The following is a 27,551-nucleotide window of genomic DNA, read 5'->3' as shown; positions in this document are numbered from 1 at the left end:
TTTACATTTATTCAGTTTATATATTGCCCTTTTTCAAAAGATCCCAGGGTGGTGTACAACATTAAAATCACATTGCAGAACTTCAGTGATAAAAACATAATAAAAGGCATACTGAGAGAAAGCATAATAATGATAAAATAGTCATGCACACTTTCACAGGCTATAGATTGTTTAATATTCCTGGGGGAAAAGGAATGTTTTTGCCTGGAACCTAAGGACGTGCAATGGGAGTGCCAGGCGAGCCTCTCTGGGAGGAGCGTTCCACAACTGGGGGGCCACCACAGAAAAGGCCCAGCTCTTTAAAGAAGTTGTAGGCCAGCCCTGTTCATAGTAGAAGCCATGGTAGAAGCTGACAAAGTGGTGTAGGACAGAGCTGAAGCTCATACTATGGTTGGTGTGTGTGTGTGTGTGTGTGTGTGTGTGTGTGTGTGACTAACGTGGCTCTCTAGATGTTGCTGGACTCCAACTCCCATCACCCCCAACTTGCATGGGCTAGTAGCCAAGGATGATGGGAGTTGTAGTCCAGCCACGTGAGGAGGCTCGGAGGTGAGCCACCCCTGCAATAAAGGACGAAGTAGGCGAAATCGGGGTCTCAATCCAAGTCTCCTGGATCAGGCCAGACCTGCTTCTTTCGCATTGTGCCCTCCAATATCGGGTGCCGAGTGTGAGCAAAGCATAGAAACGGCACAATATTCGTTCCCATTTGGGTTGGCTGGCAACAGTTACGTTAAAGGTAAAGGTAAAGGGACCATTAGGTCCAGTTGTGGCTGACTCTGGGGCTGCGTCGCTGATCTCGCTTTACTGGCCGAGGGAGCCGGCGTACAGCTTCCGGTCATGTGGGCAGCATGACTAAGCCGCTTCTGGCGAATCAGAGCAGCGCACGGAGACGCCGTTTACCTTCCCGCTGGAGCGGTACCTATTTATCTACTTGCACTTTGACATGCTTTCGAACTGCAATGTTGGCAGGAGCAGGACTGAGCAACGGGAGCTCACCCTGTTGCGGGGATTCGAACCGCCGACCTTCTGATTGGCAAGTCCTAGGCTCTGTGGTTTAACCCACAGTGCTACCCGCATCCCTAACAATTACGTTACAAAGGCTTATTTCATTTAAAAACAATTGGTACCAGATCTTGAGTCATAAATGTGTGCAGCAGCAGAGCAGGACTTCAGAGTCGTCGTTTGTGAAGGCAACCATTGTGGTCTCCAGACCTAAATTATTTTCAGCAAATTGCAAAGAAAAATGTGTCTGTTAGGATTAATGGATGCTAAAGCACTGAGGAATCTCTGGGAGGATTTTAAATAAAACATTCAGAAAGCGATGCAGAAATGAGGCAAATGGAGCCTATGTTTGAAAAATGAGAAACGAAAATGGACAGATCCACACTATGAACATTTGTGAACGAGGGTGCGCTTCTGAGGAAGTGGACTCCGGTCAACAGAAACGTTTGCCGTAATAAATTTCTTGTGCCTTTTAAGATGCCTCAAGACTCTTGACTGGTTTGGCAGCTGTAGACCAGCAGAGCTACCTTTCTGGAAATTGGGGGAAAGCAAAGTTCTCTTCTGGGGAGAGATGCAGTTGCGCTGCTAGATAAGGAATATACAGACAGCTTTGACACTGGTAATCATGTTGTGCAGATGCCTGATTATTGTCTTCCAAAGCAACTACTCTTTTCCGAACTTAAAAATGGAAAGCGTAATGCTGGTGGTCAGCAAAAGAGCTTTAAAGACTGTCTCAAGGCAAATCTAAAAAAAATGTAGTGGTATCTTGGGTTACAGATGCTTCAGGTTACAGATTCCGCTAACCCAGAAATAGTACCTCAGGTTAAGAACTTTGCTTCAGGGTGGGAACAGAAATCGTGTGGCGGCAGCGGGAGGCTCCATTAGCTAAAGTGGTACCTCAGGTTAAGAACAGTTTCAGGTTAAGAACGGACCTCCAGAATGAATTAAGTTCTTAACCCGAGGTACCACTGTAGTATAAACACCGACAACTTGGAAGCACTGGCCTGCGAGCGCTCCAGTCGGACAACAGCCTTGACCAAAGGTGTCATGGGCTTTGAAGACACTCGAACTCAGGATGAAAGGGAGAAACGTGCTAAGAGGAAGGCACGCTTGGCAAATCCACACCGTGATCAGCTCCTGCCCAGAAACCAATGTCCCCACTGTGGAAGGATGTGTGGATCCAGAATTGGCCTCCACAGTCACTGTTGTTGTTGTTTAGTCGTTTAGTCGTGACCGACTCTTCGTGACCCCACGGACCAGAGCACGCCAGGCACTCCTGTCTTCCACTGCCTCCCGCAGTTTGATCAAACTCATGCTGGTAGCTTCAAGAACACCATCCAACCATCTCATCCTCTGTTGTCCCCTTCTCCTTGTGCCCTCCATCTTTCCCAACATCAGGGTCTTTTCCAGGGAGTCTTCTCTTCTCATGAGGTGGCCAAAGTCTTGGAGCCTCAGCTTCAGGATCTGTCCTTCCAGTGAGCACTCAGGGCTGATTTCCTTCAGAATGAAGAGGTTTGATCTTCTTGCAGTCCATGGGACTCTCAAGAGTCTCCTCCAGCACCAGAATTCAAAAGCATCAATTCTTCGGCGATCAGCCTTCTTTATGGTCCAGCTCTCACTTCCATACATCACTACTGATGGACTCACAATTAAGACCGTGTTCATGGAAGACAATCTTACTCAGCTATGAGTGATCGCCAAAGAAGAATAAATGCAGACAGCATATGCAAGAGCATTGAACCCCACATGGTATCTGAAACCCTCTTGCGGTCAAAGCTCTCCAGTACAAACACACATGCGGAATAGTTGCGATGGAACTGGAAGCATCTTTGCCTGCCTGCTATGCCAAAAAGCTCTGTGTACTAACAGACGGTAGTGTCTGCTGGGGCACAAGCGTAATAAAATTTGGCCGGAGACGTGATGTTCTGCTAGGCTAATGACCTATGAAAGTATGGAAGAGTGCTGCAACAGAGAAGGAAACCAAGGATGGGTACGGAAGGCAAGGCTGGAGCCAAGAGATTCTTGCTTTTGCTGATTGACTCCGCAGATCCCGTTCTGCAGCATTCCCTCGACAGTTGAATGGGACCCGTCCCCTGCGGTTCCAGCACCCGGGAGGCGGCTCCAGCCCTGGGGATGTGCCGTGGGGTCAGGGCGTGTGGAAAGGGCTTCCTGATAAAGCGGGGCCTTCGGCGTCGGAGCCAAGTCCACGATTCTGCCGTGCGACGGTGGGAAAATAGCTGTGGGGGCTCCGACATGGAGTGTCTGCTCTGAGTTGTTCCAAAAACAGCTTGTTCAGGCCTTGAGTCTTTCCAAGGGGACTGGAGGCAGTAGGAAAAGGCAAACAAAACTATCGAAGGGGCTTCCCTGCATGGACAGGTAGCAAAGTTTGGGGCTTTTTTTTAATTTAGAGAGAAGGCAAGTAAGCAGGTTTATGATAGAGGTGTGTGATGTGGAGAAACTAGACGTCTTGGCTGGATTTCTGTATTTATCCCTGTTTTGCTTTTTAAAAATTATGGGTTTGTGCACCGCTTAGAAATTACAAGAATATTAAGCCATCCAGAAATACTTTTAAATCAAATAAACACTTACCTTTAAAGCCAAAATAAAATTGGGGGGAACTTATGACATCAATTTTTCTAAGACAAGGTGAAAATCCAGTCTATTCCTAGTGAAACACAAAATCCCATATCCCAATTCTTCAGGCAACCTGTGAGGTTTGGATTTTACTGCCGTTTGAACTCATTGGAGTTACTCAGAATATAACAGGGCAGACAGAAAGACAACACACACATATAGAACACAGGCGACATTTAACTCTTAACCCTTGGTATTTTCTCCAATCATTAAGAAGATATTGGCAGAACGAGACCATTGCAGCAGAAGAAGTCTGTTTGTTAAAAAAGCACCTTATGAAAAGAAAGTTTTGCATCTCCTCCAAAATGGGAAGCGAGGGAGCTTCTTTGTGAAGACAGTCCTGTAGCTGTGGAAAGCCTTTCTTTCCATGGTACCCGATAATAGAATAATCGATACAGGAAGAGAGTGCCTTAAAGCATGGGCAGAGTGCCTTCTCCCTCCGCACAGATTGACCACAGCCTGTCATTAAGAAACAGGGGGTCAATTGCCTACCAGCCCACCCCTTAATCCTAGCTTGCCAACTCTTGAACTCGCTTCAGCCTTTTGTTACTTTACTGGCGGCGTACAAAGGTAAAGGTAAAGCAACCCCTGACCATTAGGTCCAGTCACGGACAACTCTGGGGTTGCGGTGCTCATCTCACTTTATTGGCCGAGGGAGCCGGCGTACAGCTTCCGGGTCATGTGGCCAGCATGACTAAGCCACTTCTGGCGAACCAGAGCAGCGCACGGAAACGCCGTTTACCTTCCTGCCGGAGCGGTACCTATTTATCTACTTGCCCTTTGACATGCTTTCGAACTGCTAGGTTGGCAGGAGCAGGGACCGAGCAACGGGAGCTCACCACGTCATGGGGATTTGAACCGCCGACCTTCTGATCGGCAAGTACTAGGCTCTGTGGTTTAACCCACAGCACCACCCACGTCAGCGGTGTACAAACCATGCCTTTAATGCACATTTTAATAACATAAATTCCCCCAAAGAATCCTGGGAGCTGTACTTCATGCTTCATAAAGCTACAGTTCCCAGCACCCTGAACAAACTACGGTTCCCAGAATCCTTGGGGCCATTTTCTGACAGACTCTTCCTTCCTGGTACTGACTAAAGCTCCGCGTGCCCGCCGTGCATTTAAAGCCCCCACCCCCTAGAATTTGGGGAAGTGTAGCTTGCCACTTGCAGAGCTACAATTCCTTCACAGACGCCAGCTCCCAGGTTTCTTTGGGTGAAGTCGCATACTTTAAATGCTCGGCGTATATGAAGCCTACATGTGCGCAGGATGAGTCACAGGCCGGGGTGAGCTGGAAGACTCAGAAATGCCTGCCAAGCTCATGGGCTCGTGTATCACCTCTTTGTCCTCCTGGCACAAGCGATCTCGTCATTCGCAGTTCCACGCAGAAACACAGTGCTCTGCGAGTGACTCAAGCAGTTGAAACGCCCTGGGATTTCTTGTCTGTGGAGTCGGGGGGCTTGCTCTGAATTGTAATGCGTTCTCCTGCAAAGCGTATTTGAGTGTTGGAGAATTCTGTTGGAAACTGAAATAGGAGTGGACGTTGCCTTGGTTTTTACGTTCGTCTTGAGGTCAGGAATGGAAATCACGCAAGCAGATATGGTCACTGGTTGTTTTTTTTTAGTCCACAATTACTCCATCAATAATTACGTTGTGTTGCACATTGTTTCTGACATTTCCATTCCGCTGAAATGCATTGACATCAATTGCAATTACAGTGGACGTGAATGTGATCTGTGCGGGATGCATGTTCGCAACCAGCAGCGCCGCGTCTGCGCACATACGGTTTGCGATTTGGCACCCGCACATGCGCAAAGTGCGATTTAGCGCTTCTGCACATGCACAACAACCAAAACCTGGAAATAACCTGTTCTGGTACTTCTGGTGGTCAGTAACCTGAAAAAACGTGACCTGAAGCATCTGTAACCCAAGGTATGACTGTATTGAAATCTTTTTCAATAGCAAGATAGCAAGACGAATAATGTACGTTTTTGCAGAAGCCTTTTGCAGAAGCATGATGGAAAGAGCGCCGATTGCAAATTAAAAAGGACAGGACAGAAACTGCTGCCTCCTTGCACACCAGGTCCTGGATGCGTTAGGAACTTAAGGGCTGTTTGGTAGACAGCGGAGCTGACACAGCAAATCCACTTGCTGCAAAATTCTAAGTCTTGTTTTTTGGTGTGTCTTCTTTAGCAAAGCATACGAAGGGAAGCTGAAACACCCTCAAAATGTCTCAAGGGGTTTTGCATATCCCTAGCTGAGAACCGGTTTTCGACGCCACAAATTGCCATGCATTTGCATTGTGCAAAGCGCAGAGAGCATGCCACAAGGCGGTCATGGTACATGCACCCAGCACCATGTGACAGGGCATGGTAGATGTTCCCCGTAATTGCTAAGTGTGACAGCTCTCTGTGACAGCTGTTTTCTAATGGTGCATTCATGTCGAGTTCACTTCCTTAAATAATATAATGAACCTCCTCCAAACCTTGCCCTGTAAACCAAGTGGAACACAGACGCGGCAGATGCAGCATCTGGAATCCGAATGTGAATGTCTTGTTCTGCATTTTTCATGCACCCAGCTTCTCAGGACAGGAAAAGCACCTTCAACTAGCTATGTGCATCTCCAGGTCTCCCTTGCCAACAGAAGATCTTGCATTTGCAAACCCTCCTTGCCTGTGTTGGGTCACGGAGATGCCCCCAGAGGAAGATTTTGTGCTATCTCTCCTCTCTTAAATAATAATAATAATAATAATAATAATAATAATAATAATAATAATATATTTCCCCACCCACTTTGGGTGGCTTCCAACAAAATATTAAAAATACAATAAATCATCAAACATTAAAAACTTCCCTAAACAGGGTTGCATTCAGATGTCTTCTAAAAGTCAGATAGTTGTTTGTTTCCTTGACATCTGGTGGGAGGGCTTTCCACAGGGTGGGTGCCGCTACCGAGAAGGCTCTCTGTCTCGTTCCCTGTAATCTCACATCTTGCAGGGAGGGAACCGCCAGAAGGCCCTCGGAGCTGGACCTCAGTGTCTGGGCAGAACGATGGGGGTGGAGATGCTCCTTCAGGTATACTGGACCAAGGCCGTTTAGGGCTTTCAAGGTCAGCACCAGCACTTTGAATTGTGCTTGGAAACGTACTGGGAGCCAATGTAGGTCTTTCAAGACCAGTGTTATGTGATGTCAGCGGCTGCCCCCAGTCACCAGTCTCGCTGCCGCATTCTGGATTAGTTGTGGTTTCCGGGTCACCTTCAAAGGTAGCCCCACATAGAGCGCATTGCAGTAGTCCAAGCGGGAGATAACCAGAGCATCCCAAGCGGACGCTGCCTCTTTCTGATCTGCTCCTGTGCTGATGGCGACTGCCTGGGCAGAAAGGGGATTTTTCTGTACATTTCTTAAGGTCACGGTTTTTATGGCTCGTTCACCACTGCGGCTTACATCTGATCCACCCCGAAGCAGCTGAAACTATTAACCCAGCAAAACTTTTGTTTGACGTAAGCCCTGCCCTTTAAGCGCCTTTGCGGAAGCCACGGACTGACGCAGGATCGACCAGCCCTCCTCTGTGGTGCTGCTGCTATCGAATGATCGGTCACTCACTGGGAACGGCATGCGCCACCGCAACATCTTCAGAGGTTCTGCACATTCTCTCCTGCACATATGACGTTGGGCATGCCTAGCTGCTTTCGTGTGTCCCACCTGCATATCCAGATGCTCTTCCTAGTCCTGGGCCATGGATTTCACCCTGGCAACATTGCTTCTTTTTTTTTTATAATATATTTATTAAGGTTTAGGAATTTATATAAAACAGAAAAAACAGAACAATAAAAACAAAAACAATAAAAATACATACAATCCAAACAGAACACATACAAAACAAGTATAATTTCCATCCCTTATATTCATAAAACTTACTTTCCCGACCTCCTCATACCTCCCCTTTCTGTATTCCATTCTCTAATTAAGTCAAATCCTTCCCCTAATTTCTATATAATTTTTAGCCTTTCTTTTCTTAATCACATAATCATTACAGCTTTTAACCCCTTAATTTCTGAATCAACATCGTTCTAGCTTTCAATAATTTTACAATGTTTCTTAAGATAGTCCTTAAATTTCTTCCAATCTTCTTCCGCCGTCTCTTTTCCCTGGTCTCGAATTCTGCCGGTCATTTCTGCCAGTCCCATATAGTCTATCACTTTCAGGCAACATTGCTTCTTGGCACTGCTTTCGCGTGCTTCTTGGCAGTCTCCCCCATGAAACTCCTTGAAGGGGTTGTGTTTGAAGTTCTTTGAACATGTGCAGAGCGCCAACACTACCTCCCCTTCCAACAGAACTGGGAGCAGGTCTGATTTACTTGGTTATTCCCCCCCTGCCCTTACACAAAGGTGCACTGCAGGACCCGTGTTCTGTGAGATTACAGTGGTACCTCGGGTTACGAACTTACGGTAATTCATTCTGGAGGTCCGTTCTGTACCCAAAACCGTTCTTAACCTGAGGTGTGCTTTCGCTAATGGGGCCTCCCGCTGCCATCGTGCCGCCGGTGCACGATTTCAATTCTCATCCTGGGGAAAAGTTCTCAACCCGAGGTACTACTTCCGGGTTAGTGGAGTTTGTAACCCGAAGCGTTCGTAACCTGAGGTACCACTGTATTGTTGAAATTCAGCACTAGGTGTTTTATCGACTGTGGGGGGGAGATGTCATTCATTTTTGATGAAAACAGGAATTGAATTTGCGGCTGTTCGCTTATTCGTTCCATATCCATAATGCAATCAATTATGCAAATGATACTCTGTTGTTGTTGTTGTTATTTATATCCTGTTTCTCCCCAGACTGGGACTCAAAGTGGCTTACACAAATTAGAACCACAGAGATGAAATACAAAAAGCTTTTAAAAAAGAAGTTAAAACGTAATTCAACATACAGTCGTACCTCGGGTTACAGACCCTTCAGGTTGCACGATTTCGGGTTGCGCACCGCGCCGAACCCGGAAGTACCGGAACTGGTTACTTCAGGGTTTCGGCGCTTTGCACATGCACAGAAGTGCTGAATCGCAACCTGCGCATGTGAACATGCGGCGCTGCTGGTTGCGAACACTGCGGGTTGCGAACGTGCTTCCCGCACGGATCACATTCACAACCCGAGCGTCCACTGTATTTCATTATGTCCTCACCCGCTTTGCATTGCATTTCCTCTGCATTGAAATGAATGCTGTGAAATGACTTATTGACGACATAATTTACCTAGTTCATTCTGTAAATTATGTAGCTTACGTAATTTGGCCACAGTGGACAGCGAGACAAATAATGTACGTTTTGGTGGAATACCAGCTGCAGTGGAATGGAAACAGTGCGGCCTGCGACTTATACAGGGTGGAATGGAAAACGATGCTTTCTTACATCCCAAAGGTGTTAAATAAGAATAAGAATAAGAATAATTAATTATTGTGTTTATATACCACCTTTCTTTCCAAGGAGCTCAAAGTAGTGTACACGGTGTAGTGGTTAAGAGCGGTGGACTCGTAATCTGGCGAACCGGGTTCACTTCCCCACTCCTCCACATGCAGCTGCTGGGTGACCTTGGGCCAGTCACACTTCTCTGAAGTCTCTCAGCCCCACTCACCTCACAGAGTGTTTGTTGTGGAGAAAGGAGAATGTTAGCCGCTTTGAGACTCCTTAGGGTAGTGATAAAGCCAGACATCAAATCCAAACTCTTCTTCTTCTTATATGCTCACGACAACCCTGTAAGGTAGGCTAGGCTGAGAGGCAAGGGCTGGTCTCCAAGGTCCCCCCAGTGAGCGTCATGGGGCTGAGTGAGGATTCGAACCCTGCTCTCCCAGGTCCTATTCCGACACTCTTAACTGCGGTGTTACAGATTGTGTTCCATTGTTTGTATTGGGAGGTTTTCCTCATGGGAAAACAGAGCTTGTAAATGCTGACAGATTTCATTCTCCCCTTCTCTCTTAAACACTAACATAGATGTGGCCTCCCTGCTGGGAGAAATCGAGATTTGTGAAAGATGTTCAAGATGTTCTGGCTTTTGCCCGGGAGGGATACCCTCTCGCTGTGAAAAAGGGCCTGCGTCCCACATTAGCTCTTTTAGGGAAGGAGCGTGCAGCCAGCGTTTACTCACAACAATAAAAACAAAACAGCCACCCTCGGCCCTGAATGCATTTTGGCACAAAAGCACCATTTGTTTGGCGTGTGTGTCCAGCCGGATGGCCCAGAAACTGCAATCCTGGCTGCCTTTTGGGAAGGCAGATCTAGCCAATAAATTCCAGAATTAGCAGTAAACAGACCCATTTCCTAGGAAACTCTGGCATGAGGTTGGAGGGGAAATCCCTGCTCGTTTGGCCCCAGCAGATCCTCCGCCGCTGTGCTGGACCATGTTTGGAAGGGACCATGTTTAATGTTGGAAAAGATGGAGAGCAGGGGACCTCGTCTGCAGGAATGTGCAAGAGCCACATCGTTTGGGGTCACTGAAAGAAAAGGAGGTGGCGAAGATCTCCAAAAGGACCTCTTTTCAAACTAAGTGGATGGGTGGTAAAACGGCAAATGCCATTTGGTGTAGACAAATGTAAAGTGATAGGAGGCGGGAACCTTAATTTTGCATATATGCAAATGGGTTCTGAACTGGCGGTGATGGACCAGGAATGAGACCTTGGAGATATCTTGATGAACATGTCAACCCACCGGGAGCAGCTCTGAACAAGGCAAGTTCGCTGCTGGGGATCATTATAAAAGGAACGGCGAATGAAGGTGCCAGAATCCTAACGCAGGGATACAAATCTGTACTGCAACCACATTTGGAAAACTGTCTGCAGTTCTGGTCGCCTCACCTGTGAATGCGGGTGGCACTGTGGGTTAAACCACAGAGCCTAGGACTTGCCGATCAGAAGCTCGGCAGTTCGAATCCCCGTGACGGGGTGAGCTCCTGTTGCTTGGTCCCTGCTCCTGCCCACCTAGCAGTTCAAAAGCACGCCAAAGTGCAAGTAGATAAATAGGTACCACTCCGGCGGGAAGGTAAACGGCGTTTCCGTGCGCTGCTCTGGTTCACCAGAAGCGGCTTAGTCATGTTGGCCACGTGACCCGGAAGCTGTACGCCAGCTCCCTCGGTCAATAAAGTGAGATGAGCGCCTCAACCCCAGAGTCGGCCACGACTGGACCTAATGGTCAGGGGTCCCTTTACCTTTACTGTCCTGCCATGTGATGCCCCAAACCTTCCTGACACAGCACATGCGGAAGGCGTTGAGGCGTCGCTCCTGGCGGTTGCAAGCTGCCCACGACTCACTTCCGTAAAGCGGCTTGCTCAACACGCAAGCCTGGTAGACCTTCATCTTAATATGGGACTTCAGCATCACATTCTCCCATACCCTTTTGGGGATTCAGCAAAGTGGTTATTACCGTACTTTTCTGTGTATAAGCCGAGTATTTTTTTACTTTAAAATAATGTTAGAAAACTTGGGTTGTCTTATACAAGGGTAGTGCGTGTGCGGGACGTGTGATTGGTTGCAGCTGCGGTGATTCGGTGGATGATTGGTTGTTGCGTCAAAGGATGCTGCGGATTGGCTGCCAATTCGTGAATTGGGCGTGTGATTGTTGTCTGCTGTTTGTGAGCGTGCATGTTTGCGTTGGCGACGCGAGCAATTGTCAGCGATTGTCAGTTTTGTTAGTGATTTTCGTCATCCCATTATACCTGAAGGAGCGTCTCCACCCCCATCGTTCTGCCCGGGCACTGAGGTCCAGCGCCAAGGGCCTTCTTGGTGTGGCATCCGCCCTGTGGAACGCCCTCCCATCAGATGTCAAAGAGACCCAAAACTACCTGACATTCAGAAGACATCTGAAGGCCCTGTTCCGGGAAGTTTTTAATGTGTGACATTTTAGTGTATTTTTTGTCTTTGTTGGAAGCAGCTCAGAGTGGCTGGGGAAACCCAGCCAGATGGGCGGGGTAAAAGGTAAAGGTAAAGGGACCCCTGACCATTAGGTCCAGTCGTGGCCGACTTTGGGGTTGCAGTGCTCATCTCACTTTATTGGCCGAGGGAGCCGGCATACAGCTTCCGGGTCATGTGGCCAGCATGACTAAGTCGCTTCTGGTGAACCAGAGCAGCGCACGGAAACGCCATTTACCTTTCCACCAGAGTGGTACCTATTTATCTACTTGCACTTTGACGTGCTTTCAAACTGCTAGGTGGGCAGGAGCAGGGACCGAGCAACGGGAGCTCACCGCTTCGCGGGGATTCGAACCGCCGACCTTCTGATCGGCAAGTCCTAGGCTCATCCCACCCACACCTCCAAAAGCTCAAAAAGTCTGGGCAATCCTCCCCCCAAAAAGCTCAAGAACTCTGGATCATCTCCCCTCCTCCCCATTTTCTTAAATTTGAGTCCTGCATAATATAGGTAGTCTTGTACGGGGGCGTGTTATACACGGAAAAATACTGTATAATCCTCCTTCTCCTCAGCCAGAGCTAATTGATTTGTGTGACTTGCTTGCTCATTCATTCTCCCTGTACTTTGTCGCTGTCTTGATTGTGCAACCACAAGGAGCTATCCACGGCAGCACTTCTGCAGGGGAGAAAAAGACAGAGCTGCTTGCTGGAGCAGCTGCCTTAACCTTAATTGCCTGTGTTCTGTCACCTACCTGAGGCTGCTAGCTAGCAAAGCAGTAGGAAAGGAACTTTGCTTTCCAAAGCAGCTGGTGTTGTTCTTGCTGTTCTGGGCCTGACTCTGTCTTTGTCTGGTGAAGTGTCAGAGACTCTGGAGACAGGCAGGAATACAGTGGTACCTCGGGTTAAGTACTTAATTCGTCCTGGAGGTCCGTTCTTAACCTGAAACTGTTCTTAACCTGAAGCACCACTTTAGCTAATGGGGCCTCCCGCTGCCGTCGCGCCACTGGAGCACGATTTCTGTTCTCATCCTGAAGCAAAGTTCTTAACCTGAAGCACTATTTCTGGGTTAGCGGAGTCTGTAACCTGAAGTGTATGTAACTTGAAGCATATTTAACCCAAGGTACCACTGTACCTGCCCCCTTGCCCTGTCTTTCTTATACGGTGTAGAAATAAAAATTCTCTAAAAAGTACAATAGATGGTCTGCCGCAACATGGCTTTGCCATGCAGATGCATGAAAACAGATTCTAAGATTTTGCACCGGTGAATTTGCTCCCATGAGCCAGTGGTTGCAATCGCAAATGTACCGAGTCAGACCAGAAACAAAATGGATTTGAAAGATTTACTTAAATCACAGCGCAGGAACGATGAAGATAGACACACCCAGTGATATCTAAAATACAAGGAGAGAAAATAATGCATGAATGAAACAGAGGAGAGCGATTTGTAAAAGGAAAGCATTGTTAGACTAGCAAATAAAGTTTTTCTTTATTTAAAAAATGGTTATTATGCCCTGATTGAAAACCTCCAGAAAAATCCCTTCCATCAGTTCCGACTAGTTAAAGGTTTACTAAACTGCCTTATAGCAGTTTAACCTGAAGATTAAGGAGCGGGGTTGGATTATGGCCTGCGTGGACGAATGAGGAAAGTTGAGAAAGATGAAACGGTTGAACAGGAGCCCAAATGGCACAAATCGGAAATTAGTTCAGGAAAAAATAGAGAAGTGTTTAAAATTGAAAAAAGTGAAGCCTAAGCCTTACAGAGGAATAAACAGAAAGTAAAATGAAAATGAGGGGAAGCAAAAACCCTATAAATCTTGCATCTGTTTCAGAACTGTTCATCCTGGTTCAGGAAAAATGCCCAAGATCAGCTTCTGTAGGTAAATGAGTTTCTTATATTCTGAGTCACTTTTTTCTCTTGCCCCATTCCCCCCACTAAAATTCACTTCTGTATTGGCAAATGATGCATCGAGGGCAGGTCCCTGCTAAAAGCAGGTGTTTTGCTTTAGATGATTTTAAATTATTTTGGGGGAGTGACATATTCCCAAGCTTAATCTGGGCGAAGGAGTCTCCCGAAGGCCACTCTAAGCTGCTAATGAACCTTCTATCTTCACCCGGCCTCGTGATCTCAGCTTGACTAAAGCCTCGCCAAGCTTTCTGCTTCCAGGCAGATGGAGAGACTTTTGTGCCTTTGAAGGAGACAGCTCTGCCTGCTTAAAACCGTGAGCCACAGCACTCTGGAGCAATGTTTGCTCCCACTTCGTTCCTGGAGATTCTCTTCTGCCCTGCAAGCAGACACACGTCTCCGAAAAAGAGCGGAATAACAGGATCATGGGATTGGAAACGGCAGTCTATCGGAGATGCCATCAGGTTCAGAGGTTGATCATCTCCTGTGCTTGCAGAAGGTCTTGGGTCCAATCCCAGGCATCTCCAGGTGGGCCTGGGAAAAGGCTTCCTGGCTGAAACCCTGGAGAGGGCTGCTGCCAGTCAGAGTAGACAGTATTGCCCAATGGTGTCGCTCTGTATAATGCAGTTTCTTATTCTGATTTCTGGGCCTGCCTTTCCGTCTTGCTTCTAGACTGGAGAGAGGCGAACAGCCTAATTTGAGCTCAACAGACACCAGCCCAAGAGCAGCCACATCAACCTCAATGCACCCTACTTTCGCCTGCTTGCTCGTTTCATTTATTTGTAGGAAACTGTACCGCTTAATATAATAAAGTCTCTCCAAGCAGTTTGTGTTAAAGGGCTTTTAAAATAAAAATAAAATGCAGCAAACGTTTCCTGAAAACTAGATCACAACAAAGGAAAAGTGCATGTCACCCGTAAAACTGAGCCCTGCACATACCGGAACAACTGCCTCACGTAATGTGCGCGAGAAATGTCAGCCTTTATGTCCCCGTCTAATTTAATTCCGTGGGATCAGTGTTGGGTTTCCTTCGCGTTGTTTACCCTGAGGCTTTGAGCTCTGTGTGAGCTGGCCGGCCATTCTCCTCTCCCAGGCTCCCAACGCTTGTTGACATTTGTCTCATGCTCTTTTTCGATGAAAAGGTATATTTGGTGTGGCATGAGAAGAACCTGGCTGCTGGGCCAGACCAAAAGCCTGTCTGGTCCAGGGTTGGATTCTCCACCAGAGGCTGATGGAGGAGCCTGCAAGGGCCACATGGACAGGGCAAGAACACTCTTCCCACTGGTTTCCCAGCAACTCGCATTCAGAGGCACGCAGTCTCTGATCCCGGAGACGGCATGCAGTTAACGTGATCAGTAGCCATTGTCTAGTCACTTTTTAAAGCCATCTGAGATGGTTGCCATCACTACCGTGCTTCCTTTATTCTTTCCCCGAGTCTTCCATCATTCAGCTGCAAGGAATGACCCTGTTGGGTCTTAATAGCATGACAGAAGTAGGAAAACCTCTCCGTAATATCCAGGCATAGTTTTATGTATCAAGCCCACATCCTTCTGCCCAGGCTTCAACCCTCAAGGTCCTTGGTCCTCGCTTCACACCTTCCTCCTGGCAGGAATGCATTCTTCAGCTGGAATGTGCCCTTTTGTCAGATAGAGGTCGTCTCCAAACCATCCTGTTCCCACCATTTTATTATTCTGGGAATTGTGATAGTGTCTCTTGCTTGCTGGGAAGGAGATAAGTGCTTGTGTGCTGTTGGGGTAAAACCTTTGTGTGCAGGATGGAATGTAGCCTGCAGCCTCGGTTCCCAAGTTTTGCTCTCCCCGAGCCGCTTGAAAATTGCTGACGGCGGAACGCTTAATTATTCTTTTATTTTTTTCCTGCCTGTCGCAGCAAGTGCAATGCGCTGTGCTAGATGCTGCATGGTCTGAAATCCCATCTTAATGGCTTCTTTCGTTTCTTATGCATTGCACTTTATCCATAGGATTCAAGCGGCAATGCAATGTAAGATGCAAAACAAAAACGCAATTGCGTGTTGACCCCCAAGACACCCTTGAATAAAAACACATTCACACATCATTTTTTTTGGTTTTTGGCATAATTTTTGGCCACAACTTTATTGAATTACAGTATGTGAGTGGTTGCTTAGGCATTGGTTAGCGACGATCTGTTCCCACTTGGAAGTAGGAACAGAACTGACAACCACACCCATGCGGAAGTCAGTAAAGGTAAGCAATTTTGGGGAGAGAATAAAGCTGGGCGCCAGGCCCTCATCTCTCCCCAAATGTTCCCAGGGGCTCTTGCGTGGCCCTAGCCCTTTGTCAGGGATACGGACAAAAGCATGGCGAGCCCCTGGATTCCTTTATCGGAATACCCTTGCAACAGCAGCATTGATGGGGCAGGCGCAGCCAACCTCATCCCCTCCACCAACCAAAAAAATTAACCAATGCCTAACCGCAACCTTACAAGTTGGGACGATTTGCTACGCAGTAGGCAAAACCCAAATGGCACCAGCCAATCAGCCAAATGGTAAAATTCCTTCCAGGCCCCTGCTCCAAAGCAGACGACCCCATGACAGGCATAGCAAGGTCAACGCAAACAAACCCTAATTGAAGGGAGGGTGGGCGGGTAATCCGATGCACGCAGCGAAAAGAGGAAGCTCAACGCTGCGCACAGGGACCTATATAGCACCCCTGTCAATCAAATAAAATTGCAAGGATCAATTTCCCCCAGCAACATTGGAGGTGCCCAAATCCGTGGCCATCCAAACTAACCCGCCCAGCAACAGGGGATGTCATTGGCTGCTCCCACCGCAACACGTGCTCTCCATGAAGGAAAACCCGTTTTAGCAATCAATAGGGATATTTAACGTGGTGGATATGCGTAGATGTTCCATGGAGCTTGCAGACCACTTGGGGACCCCCTGTCTCGTGTAGAAGCCACATCCATTGAGCCTCCCCCTTCCAGAGCCACACCAGCCCCCACCAAGCGATCCCCATATTCCTGGGTCATGAGGTAGACTAGGGCTGCAAGCTTTAATTAACTGCTAGATTAATCACTGAGAATTGCTCCCTCTATGTGTGTTTTTAATTGCAGAGTGAACCTTGCCTCGCAATTGATAGGAAGAGTTGGGATTGTTCAGCAGTTATCCCTTTCAGTCTGCAGAAACTCATTTCATTTTCCTTATGCTAACATAGTTGGGGGCAGGGAGCAAATTAAAGATGTGCGGTTTTGGGCAGGGATCCTTGTTCCCTAAACCACCTGCCAGTTTTGCATTTCAGAGTGAGAGATGAGAATGACTTCCTTCGAGCAATCCAAAGCCAGAGGCAACTGAATCTGACAATGATCAGACGAAAACTGGAGCCGACACCGTCTCTTAAATCTGGATCTCCTACAATACTTGTTGGCTTTGCTGATGCTGCTTTGATGTGTTACTAATAATAGGAAATCATATTCTAGGTTCCTCAACATGACAAAGCACACTTATCAGGAAGTAAACCCTCCTGAACTCAGTGTGACCTCATTCCGGGTAGATGTGTTGAAGACCGGGTTGCAGATTACCTCCCTGTCGAAAAGCAGCAACTCCCTTCCTCCAGCCTCCTTACAAAAGCTTCTTCAAAAGATTAGGATACGAAATCAAATCACTTAACTAGTAAATGGCTGGCTAAAATCCGCAAGCGCTCAAGTTCAGTTTAGTTCCGCCTTTGTGTGGCTTTTGATGTTATAATTTGATGTGTCGTTTTTTATTCCTCGTATCAGTTGCAATAACTGTTGTTGTGGAAAGAAAGAAAAATCTGGTCAAAGAAAGTGTTGGAAGGGACTCTGAGGATCATCTAGGCCAGGCATCCCCAAACTCAGCCCTGCAGATGTTTTGGGACTACAATTCCCATCATCCCTGACAACTGGTCCTGTTGGCTAGGGATGATGGGAGTTGTAGTCCTAAATCATCTGGAGGGCCGAGTTTGGGGATGCCTGATCTAGGCCAGCCTTTCGCAACCCGTGGGCCCAGATGTTGTTGAACTACAACTCCCATCACCCCTAGCTAGCAAGACCAGAGCTCAGGGATGATGGGAGTTGTAGTCCAACAACATCTGGGGACCCACAAGTTGAGAACCGCTGATAGGCCAAGGTTTCCCAAACTTGGGTCTCCAGCTGTTTTTGAACTACAACTCCCATCATCCCCAGCTAGCAGGACCAGTGGTCAGGGATGATGGGAATGGTAGTCCAAAAACAGCTGGAGACCCAAGTTCAGGAAACCCTGAATTCTAGTCCAGCCCCCTGCTTGCAATGCAGGAATATGCACCTGTCCCTTATGGGAACCAAACCTGCAACCTTGGCATTATCAGCGCCTCTCCCTAATCAGCTGAGCTATTCCTCACTACATCTCTGTCCTCTGTGTATAAAGAAAGAAGAGAGGCTAATGATAAAGGGAAATTTTTAATCGTTAAACTGTGGGATCCTCCCCAGAGTTGCAGCGATAACCTTATCTTCCTCCTGGAATTTGCCTAATCCTCTTTTAAACCCATCCAAGTCGGTGTCTGTCAGTGGATATTGGTTAGGAAGCATGGGCTCTATGCTAGCTCACCATATTGGACGCAACATCCCTTTGAATGCCAATTGCTGCACATTCCAGTGCACCTTCTCTCGCGTCCTGCTTGCAGGCTCCCATCCCATAATCATCTGGTTGTCCGTGACGGGAAACGGGGGAGTGGGCTAGAACGATTCAGCTGCACCCTTTTAATATTTTTCTGCTAAAGCTTCACAGCAAACAAAAGAGAACAACACAAACCTAACACACCACAAACTATCCATTATCCAGGTCATTCCCCGCCAGAATTTAAAACAAAATTTAGATGCTATAGCCAGAACCTTGTTGCGGTTAATGAGTAGAAATTATATCTGTTGCTGATCTGACCCATGTCCGGGAGGGGCCTTATCTAGCCAGCGAAGAAATGCGCTCCTCTCTTCTGAGAAAACTTGGGAGAACAAAAGGAGGGTTGTGTGGGGTGTAATCTTAAGTGGTTCTCAGCCCCCAGGTGAGGCAGAAGGTATTTTCCAACGGAGCAATGAGCGTTTTGCAGGTGCAAGCACTTCCCATCGCAGGGATGGGATGGGAAATTTTCAGGCATGGGACTTCCTGGGGGCTCTCGCAGAAGCGCTGCTCGGGGGCCCTGTGTTGCAACGGCTAACCTCTGATCTTGCCAAACCCGCTAGGGGAGAGACTGCAATCTGCATGTTAAGGGGGTGTGTGGGACAGGGACTGCAGGCGACTTGCTCCAGGCCCTCTGAAAAGAATGCGGCTGCTGGCACGTCACCAAGGATGCTCTCTGGCTATGTGAGCAGAAACAGGCCTCTGCACAAAGCCGGAAAGGGGCAGTGGTCTGTAAAAAAAAAAAAATGATGTTTCCATGCACAAATAGTTTGCAACGCAGGCGTGGGTGTTTTGTGGCCAGTGGTACGGCTGTCACATTTGGGGGTTGGCATTCGTCCGTCTCGGGGGACAACGGAGGAGTGCGCCTTTGGGGGTGAGGTCAAGCTGTTGGCAGACTGCAGCACCTGCTGCGGCTGCAGAGACCGATGCAGGAGAGACATGTTTCGTTGCAGCCGGGGCAAAGGAAGGCGTCCGGTTGTGCAGATGCACCAGGGCGTTTCTTCTCCCAGCGGTCATTCCTCCTCTGGTCCTAGAAATGGGCCATATAAATGGCAAAACGAGAAGGGCCCTAGCTCAGGGGGAGCACATCTCTTTGCATGCAGAAGCTCCTGGGTCCAACGGGTTAGGAATGTCTCCAGCCTCATGCCCTGGAGAGCTGCTGCCGGCCAGTGTAGCCAATACTGTGCTAGATGGAATAGTCAGTGGCATAGCGTGGGGGGTGCAGGGGGGGCGGACCGCACCAGGCGCAACATCTGGGGTTAGGGCAAATCAATGGGTTAGGGGGCGCAAATCCACGGGTTAGGGGGCGCAAATCCACGGGTTAGGGGGCGTAAATTACTTGCCTTGCCCCGGGTGCTGACAACCCACGCTACGCCACTGGGAATAGTGGTCTGACTTGAGTGTAAGGCAGTGTCCTGTCTAAAGGATCACAGAGAGAAAAGCCTTCGATGTTTACGGGTCCTGGTGGCTGCAGGTCCTGGTGGTTGAGTTTCCTAGTACAGTGATACCTCGGGTTAAGTACTTAATTCATTCTGGAGGTCCGTACTTAACCTGAAACTGTTCTTAACCTGAAGCACCACTTTAGCTAATGGGGCCTCCTACTGCCGCCGCGTCACCGGAACACGATTTCTGTTCTCATCCTGAAGCAAAGTTCTTAAACTGAGGCACTATTTCGGAGTTAGCGGAGTCTGTAACCTGAAGCGTATGTAACCCGAGGTCCCACTGTACTGTGGAATAGTGGTCTGACTTGAGTGTAAGGCAGTGTCCTGTCTAAAGGATCACAGAGAAAAAAGCCTTCAATGTTTACGGGTCCTGGTCATAGCTGTCAACGTTTCCTTTTTTTAAAGGGAAATTCCCTTATTCCGAATAGGATTCCTCACAAGAAAAGGGAAAAGTTGACAGCTATGGTCCTGGCGGCTGCATACCGCTTCGAGTTTCCTAGTACTGCCTACAGATGTTGAGGATTGAACTTGGGACCTTTTGATTTACTATTTGTACCCCTCTCATCTGGCTGAGCTTCCCCTGCCACTCTGGGCGGCTTCCAACAAAATATTTAAATACAGTATTGCATCAAACATGTTTAGCCTGGAGAAGAGGAGGTTAAGGGGTGATATGATAGCCATGTTCAAATATATAAAAGGATGTCACATAGAGGAGGGAGAAAGGTTGTTTTCTGCTGCTCCAGAGAAGCGGACACGGAGCAATGGATCCAAACTACAAGAAAGAAGATTAACATTAATTAATTAACAAGATTAAACATTAGGAAGAACTTCCTGACAGTAAAAGCTGTTCGACAGTGGAATTTGCTGCCAAGGAGTGTGGTAGAGTCTCCTTCTTTGGAGGTCTTTAAGCAGAGGCTTGACAACCATATGTCAGGAGTGCTCTGATGGTGTTTCCTGCTTGGCAGGGGGTTGGACTCGATGGCCCTTGTGGTTTCTTCCAACTCTATGATTCTATGATTCAAACAATAAAAGCTTCCCTAAAGAGGGCTGCCTTCAGATGTCTTCTAAAGGTCTGGTTGTTCTCTTTGACATCTGATGGGAGGGCGTTCCACAGGGCGGGTGCCACTACAGTGGTACCTCAGGTTACATACGTTTCAGGTTACAGACTCCGCTAACCCAGAATAGTACCTCGGGTTAAGAACTTTGCTTCAGGATGAGAACAGAAATCGTGCACCGGTGGCACGGTGGCAGCAGGAGGCCCCATTAGCTAAAGTGGTTCTTCAGGTTAAGAACAGATTTCAGGTTAAGAACGGACCTCCGGAACGAATTAAGTACTTAACCCGAGGTACCACTGTACTGAGAAGGCCCTCTGCCTGGTTCCCTGTAACTTGGCTTCTCGCAGTGAGGGAACCGCCAGAAGGCCCTTGGTGCTGGACCTCAGTGTCCGGGCAGAACGATGGGGGTGGAGCCACTTCTTATACATTTTAGCAAGTCTAAAAGGTAAAGGGACCCCTGACAGTTAAGTCCAGTCGCAAACGACTCTGGGGTTGCAGTGCTCATCTTGCTTTACAGGCCGAGGGAGCCGGCGTTTGTCCACAGACAGTTTTTTCGGGTCATGTGGCCAGCAGGACTAAGCTGCTTCTGGCGAAACCAGAACAGCGCACAGAAATGCTGTATACCTTCCTGCCGGAGCCAGATTAGCTCAGTTGGTTAGAGCACAGTGCTGATAATGCCAAGGTCGTGGGTTCAATAGCCATACAGGCCACCTGCATATTCTTGCATATTCCTACATGATCCTCAGGGTTCCTTCCATCTTTACGGTTTTACAAATGCCGGGAAACCTGCCTGTCTTTTTCCCACCTGGTTGGCCACTGTGGGAACAGGGTGCTGGACCTTTGATCCTGCAAGGGGCTTCTGATATTCTTTAGGCAGCGCATCTCTTCTTTGCACAGTCCCACTGTTTGTTTGTGTCTTGCTTTTCTACTTGGCTCTGCCCTGGCAAATATACCCGTCTGTTTGTGCCACCTCTCAGATGCTTCCCCCCCCTCACACTGGTGGACCTGGTGCTTAGCTCCCCAACGTACATGCCAACCTCTCCCCCGCCCAAATTGAAGAGCTGCTGCTGCACTTGGGTCCATCCTGTGGACATCCCATAATGGACGCCTGGTTGGCCACCATGAGAACAAGATGCTGGGCTAGATGGGCCGCCGACCTGATCCTGCATGATTCTTAGAATCATCGAATTGTAGAGTCGGAAGGGACCACCAGAGTCATCTAGACCAACCTCCTGCAAAGGCAGGAATCTTTTGCCCAACGTGGGGCTCGAACCCAAAACCCTGAAATTACGAGTCTCATCATGCTCTGCCCACTGAGCTATCCAGGTAAGACTTCACATCCCTAATCCACAAAAGCTTTTCCCACAATATATTTGATAGCCCTTATAAAGTACCGCAAGACCCGTTTGGGCTGCGGTCGCTGGACTCGCCTGCAGCGATGGCTGCTGCCCATTGGGACTGGAAAGGGGGGGGGGGGGGAGGACCACAGCAGGCGGAGCCAGTGTGAATGAGAGGCGGAGCCACAGCTCAATGAGAGGCGGAGCCAACTAATGCTAGTTAATACCCCTATCCCCCTGCTCTTTGGCAAGGGGCACCCCTCTCCCACTCACACAAGGCAGTTCCATATCTAGAGGGAAATAAGGAACCCAAGAGTCCCACAGGCTGAACCAGTTCTTCAAAGGCAACACAGAGGAGGAGGTTGATTCCAGCCAGCAGCGCCACCCCCTGGACTGGTTGTAAGTAAGTACCAAAGCAAGGCAGGTGGGCTGAGGTTTTTTTGGCAGCTGGTTGCCCTGATAAGTTTACAAGGACCCTACTGGTTGCAGTGGTGAACTCTGATCTCGGCAAACTGAATGTGCATTTTGGGAAGCTGTGTCACTTACTTGGGAAAGTCAAAAGCTGCTTTAAAAAACCACCCCAATTCCTTCCTTCCTTCCTTTTTCTTTTTCCTTCCTTCCTTCCTTCCTTCCTTTCTGTTGCAGAGTTTCTTTTAAGAGCAGTTGAGAGTCTGAACTGGAGAGGGTTTTGAAGGAGTCTCCAGGTCCTTTCTTCTCTTAAGAGGCAGTTTGGGATCTGTTGGGTGCTGGGCTTTCTTGCAAAGAATACTGGGTGGGTTGGATTTTGGTATCTGTCTGTCTGTCTATCTATCATCTATCTATCTATCATCTATCTATCTATCTATCTATCTATCTATCTATCTATCTATCTATCTATCATCTATTTCATTTGCATCCCACCCTTGCTCCTTGGGGAGCCCAGGGTGGTAAACAGAGTAAGGTGATAGCTCATAAAACTCTTAACCTTGGGGTCATGAATTCAACCCCATAGATCCCTGCATTGAATGGGGTTGGACTAGATGACTCTCGTGGACCCTTCCAACTCTACAAATCTATGAACTCCCAGCAGCCAGCAAGGCCAATCAGGAATAAGAAGTGTAATCTGCAAGCATTTGGAGGGCCATGGGTCCCTTTTCTCTCTATAAGGCAGCTAAGATCCTGCTGGTGGAGCACTCCCTCCCTCCTAATAATACTGAAATCCAAAGAGAACCAAGGGAAGCTGAATGTTGTGCTTTTCCACCCATTGCATAGTTAAATTATGAAACTCACACCTGTTTTCTTGGTCTTTTTGTAAAAAAAAAAAAAGCTCAACAACTGTAGGGTTTGTAAAAAAAGGAAAAAAGAAAAGCCCAACAATTTCGGGGTGTCCTGGCAACCCTAAAACCACTTTGAGGTTTCCACACTTAAGCGGCATAAACAATAGGTAAATAATAAGGGAAAATAAGCGTGCTCCCCAGAGATCCGAATTCCAAAGGGAAGCTGAAACAACCGAGATATGCAGGGCTTCTCCCTCCTTATCCGTGCAAAACGAATTATTATTATTAATTTAATTTGTGTACCACCCGTCATCCGTAAGCATAGGAGCTAACTCCTAGGGGCCGAGGTCCTTTCGCGCCCCCCCCTACAATATTTGAGGGCGTGGATCCCCTCAAAGTTTATAGGCATTACAAATGGTGTTTGTGCGTGATCTTGTGATCGATTATGTTGCGTGGGGCTTACACGGCCCCCTCTATGTGTGTAGGCAGGATTTATGATGGGGGGGCAGGCTTTATGGTAGGGGGTGCAGAACCTCAGTTACTTAAGTATTTTTATTGATTTCTGTTGATTTGGGGGGCATCTGCCTCCACTGCCCCCCCTTGGCTACGCCCTTGCCCCCTCCCCAACATTTTATCCAAGTCGGCACTCTGCCCGTGGATCTCAGATCGGTTCAAGGCGACTCTGCATCCCCCTCCCCATCCCGGGGCGCAGCCTTCCTGCGCGAAGAGGCGCTGGGTCCTGCTCGACGGCTGCTGCGCGCAATTGCGCCTCCTTTTGGAAAGCGCCCCTAGGGGGCCCGAGCGCGCCAGGGGCGAGGCGCCCCAGGGTGCGGGCGCAGCGGGAGGTGGCGGGGGCCTCTCCTCCCTCCGCCTCCCACGCCTCCTTGGGGAGAGCCTCGCCGCGGGAAGCGCACTAGGACCGGCGCGGGAGGGAGGGAGGTGTGTCCCTCGGCGCGGCTGCTGCTGCCGCCGCTTCTGCTGCGCCTCCGCCGCCGCCGCCGCCTCCTCCTGCTCCTCCTCGGCCGTCCCTTCCCCTTTCCACCCTCCGCAACCCGGGCCGATGCGCGGGCGCTTTCAGTTCGGGCTGCTCTGCTCCTTCCGACGGCGGCGGCGAGGCGGCAGGCGTGGCGCGCCTCGGCGATGGTGTGAAGCGCAGCCCCGGAGCGGCGGCGGCGGCGGCGGCGGCGATGGCAACGGCGAGGCGCGTCTTCCACCTCCAGCCATGCGGTGAGCGCCTGCTTTTGCCGGGGCGGGCGGAGGCGGAGGCAGGAAGGAGCTCGGGCAGCCGCAGCAGCCGGCGAAGGTGCCCCTCGCCCGGCGGGGTCACGGGCCAGCTGTTGCAGCTAGCTTGCAAGTTGCAGCTCCTCCCCGGAGCGCCTTTTGCAACTGCGCGCTCCGTCCGGTTTCTGGGGGCAAACACTCCCAGCCCTTCATAAAAGAGGGCTGACGGTTCCCCCCGCTTCCGCAACTTTGGGAAGACTTCCTCACCCCCTGAAAAGCCCACAAAACCGTCTCCCCCCAGTTTGGCTTTTGCACGGCTTGCTGTCGTGCTCTGCAAAGTTTTGCAAGCCAGCGAAAGAGGCGAGCTCGCTTTGCGCACGCAGAAGGGGAAGCAAAAGGGAAGCGGCCCTTTTTTGACAGGAGGATGGAGGGGAATTTAAACAAAAGGGAGGGCAGGTCTCGCTGCGCGTAAACAACCCCGAGCAAGAAGGCAGATCCTGTACTGGCCCAGGTCAAGGTGTTTTTTTGCGGCTGGGGAAAGGGGCACATACAAAAATTGAAGGGTTTGGTGAGGTCGGGTGGGGGCGCTTCTTCTTGGCCAGCCGCAACTCCCCAAAGATCTGCGGAGCGAGCAGCGAGCTCTCCTTTTTGCTCCCAGCTTAAGGGAACAAGAGGTTTGAAGCCTTTGTCAAATACTGGGTTTTCAAGCTATTGTTGGTGAAAAGGGAGTGCTGTTTTGGCAACATCCAGCGGTATTTTCTGTACTTGACTTTTTAAAGACAAAACAAAACATAATGGGCTTTCGTTGCTGCAGTTGCTCTTGTTGAAATAAGGTAGTTGATGGTCTTCGAGTTATTTGCAAGCGAAACAGAGGCAGTGGATGTTGTGCAATTCAGTTTGTTTTTGGTTTTTAAAGCGGTTATCAGCACTTCCTTGAGTCTTTTGTTTTGTTTTTTTGAGGTTGCTGGGTTTCCCCCCTTCTCTCCTCCCTCGCCTCCCTTTCCTTAGAAGCAAAGTGACTCCGGTATAATCTTGTGGAGGGAACTTCTCCAGCGTTAGGCCATTGGAGCGAACGGGGCGATTCTTATCCCTACTTTTGCAGGATGCACAAATCCCATTCATTCCCTTGTCTGGCTTTCTGGTTGCTTTGCTCCTCAGCAAAAAGAGCTGTAGGTGGCAGAGCAGTTCAGCTCATTGGGGACTCACAAATCTTGACCGCTGCAAGCATTTCCTGTAAGGTGTCCGGTCCCGGGATGTGTGTGGCTGACCAATATATGGGTTGCAAAAGGTGCCATTAATTCTGCGAGGCCCTTTCCAAACAAGTGGACCCGTTCTCTTTTTATAGCTACAGTGGTACCTCAGAGGTCCATACTTAACCCGAAACTGTTCTTAACCTGAAGCACCACTTTAGCTAATGGGGCCTCCCGCTGCTGTTGCGCCACCAGAGCATGAGGACTGGTATCTTAACTTTGGGCTTCTGCAGGTATATTCTGCGACATGTCATTGATGCAATAGTGGTTGATTTCTACTGGATTTTCCACTCCTCATTCTGCTTTACAGTGGTACCTCGGGTTAAGAACTTAATTCATTCTGGAGGTCCGTACTTAACCTGAAACTGTTCTTAACCTGAAGCACCACTTTAGCTAATGGGGCCTCCTGCTGCTGCCGGAGCACGATTTCTGTTCTCATCCTGAAGCAAAGTTCTTAACCTGAAGCACTATTTCTGGGTTAGCGGAGTCTGTAACCTGAAGCGTATGTAACCTGAAGCGTATGTAACCTGAGGTACCACTGTATATTCTTTGCCTCTTGTTACTAGAAGTACCTGTCCTGGGGTAGCCACAATATCGGAACCCAAGTGGACCTCTGGGGTTATCCAGCTGAGCATAAAGACAAATGTTTGTGTTGATGATGGTCAACGCTAATTATCTGATAGCCTTTGATGTTTGCAGCTTCTCGTACTTCATGTGAAACTGTCAGCTTTTTCAGGTTGTATTCTGCAGCTGCTAAAGCAGATGAGGGTTTGAGCCGATGAGTCTCAAAGCCTTGCTGAATTAGGGATTTCCCCTCCATGTGAAGACAGGCTCCGCTGTTGTGAGTGGATGAGAATGGTAGTTGGTCCAGTGGTCAAGAAGGCGGTTTTTGCACTTGCTGTAGTAGAGGGAAGTGAGGGGCAGGTGGGGCTCCTACACCTGCGAAGGAAGCCCTTCTCGGAGAAGGAAAGCTCTGATCCTAAACCTCCGCTGTCTTGTGGGATAGCTTCGGGAGAAGAAAAAGCTAAGGCAGAGCTTTCCAAACTTTTCATGTTGGTGACACACTTTTTAGACATGCATCATTTTGCGACACAGTGGGGAGCGTCCGTGCGACACACCTAGACACTGCCGCTGACGCACTAATGTGTTGTGAGACAGTTTGGAATGCTGTGGGCTAAGAAGTACAGAGGTGCCTTGGTTCTCGAACGGCTTAGTTGTCGAACAAATTGGCTCCCGAACACCGCAAACCCAGCAGTAAGTGTTCCGGTTTGTGAATGTTTTTCGGAAGCCAAACGTCTGACATGGCTTCCACTTAGCTAGCTCCTGCAGCCAATCGGAAAGTGTGCCTTGGTTTTCGAATGGTTGTGGGAGTCGAACAGACTCCCAGAACATATTAAGTTTGAGAACCAAGGTAGCACTGTGAACCCTACGCAAATCCAGAGTGGGGTCCCTAAGACAGTTGGATGGCACCTTGTATTCCTCCTTCTGGCAACTCCTGCAGCTAAGTTGGTGCATCTTTCTCTGCTTTCCTTTGGACCACAGCAGCAGTCTTGTCACCTGGGCAGCCCAGGACCTCCATACACACTGGTCAGGCTTGCATCCCCCCGGGGAGGGGGGTCACTTTGAAAGCTGCAAACACAGTAGTTTGACTTCACCCCCAGAGGCACTCGAAACAGATTAGGATTTCAGTTCGAGACATTGAGTCTCAAGGTCGTGGGTTCGAGCCCCATGTCGGGCAAAAGATCCCTACATTGCAGGGGTTTGGGCTATTACTATTATTTATTAAATTTGTATACTGCCCTTCATCTGAAGGGCAAGCCAGTGTGGCAGAATGGTTATAGTGTGTTGGACTATGACCTGGGAGACCAGGATTCAAATCCCCACATGAAGCACACTGGGTGACGTTGGGGTGGTTGCCATCT

The 27,551-nt window shown here is 48.8% G+C and overlaps 1 protein-coding gene across 4 annotated transcripts in view; it reads left to right on the top strand.

The window, feature by feature from the left end:
* Positions 1–27,551, top strand: part of SLC4A11 (solute carrier family 4 member 11) — a 234,448-nt gene that overhangs the window by 41,438 nt on the left and 165,459 nt on the right. Inside the window, exon 1 of one of the 4 annotated variants that reach the window (XM_083571210.1) lies at positions 24,043–24,385. The exons of the other annotated variants lie outside the window; for them this stretch is intronic. Coding sequence (XP_083427336.1) covers positions 24,346–24,385 — 40 coding nt within the window. The 5' untranslated portion in view covers positions 24,043–24,345. Of the gene's footprint in view, positions 1–24,042; positions 24,386–27,551 lie in introns of those variants that run through there. 4 annotated transcript variants of the gene reach the window in all.

Source organism: Podarcis filfolensis, assembly GCF_964270895.1.
Source record: "Podarcis filfolensis genome assembly, chromosome: 9".
NCBI lineage: Eukaryota > Metazoa > Chordata > Lepidosauria > Squamata > Lacertidae > Podarcis > Podarcis filfolensis.
This window is presented reverse-complemented; position numbering and strand designations above follow the sequence as displayed.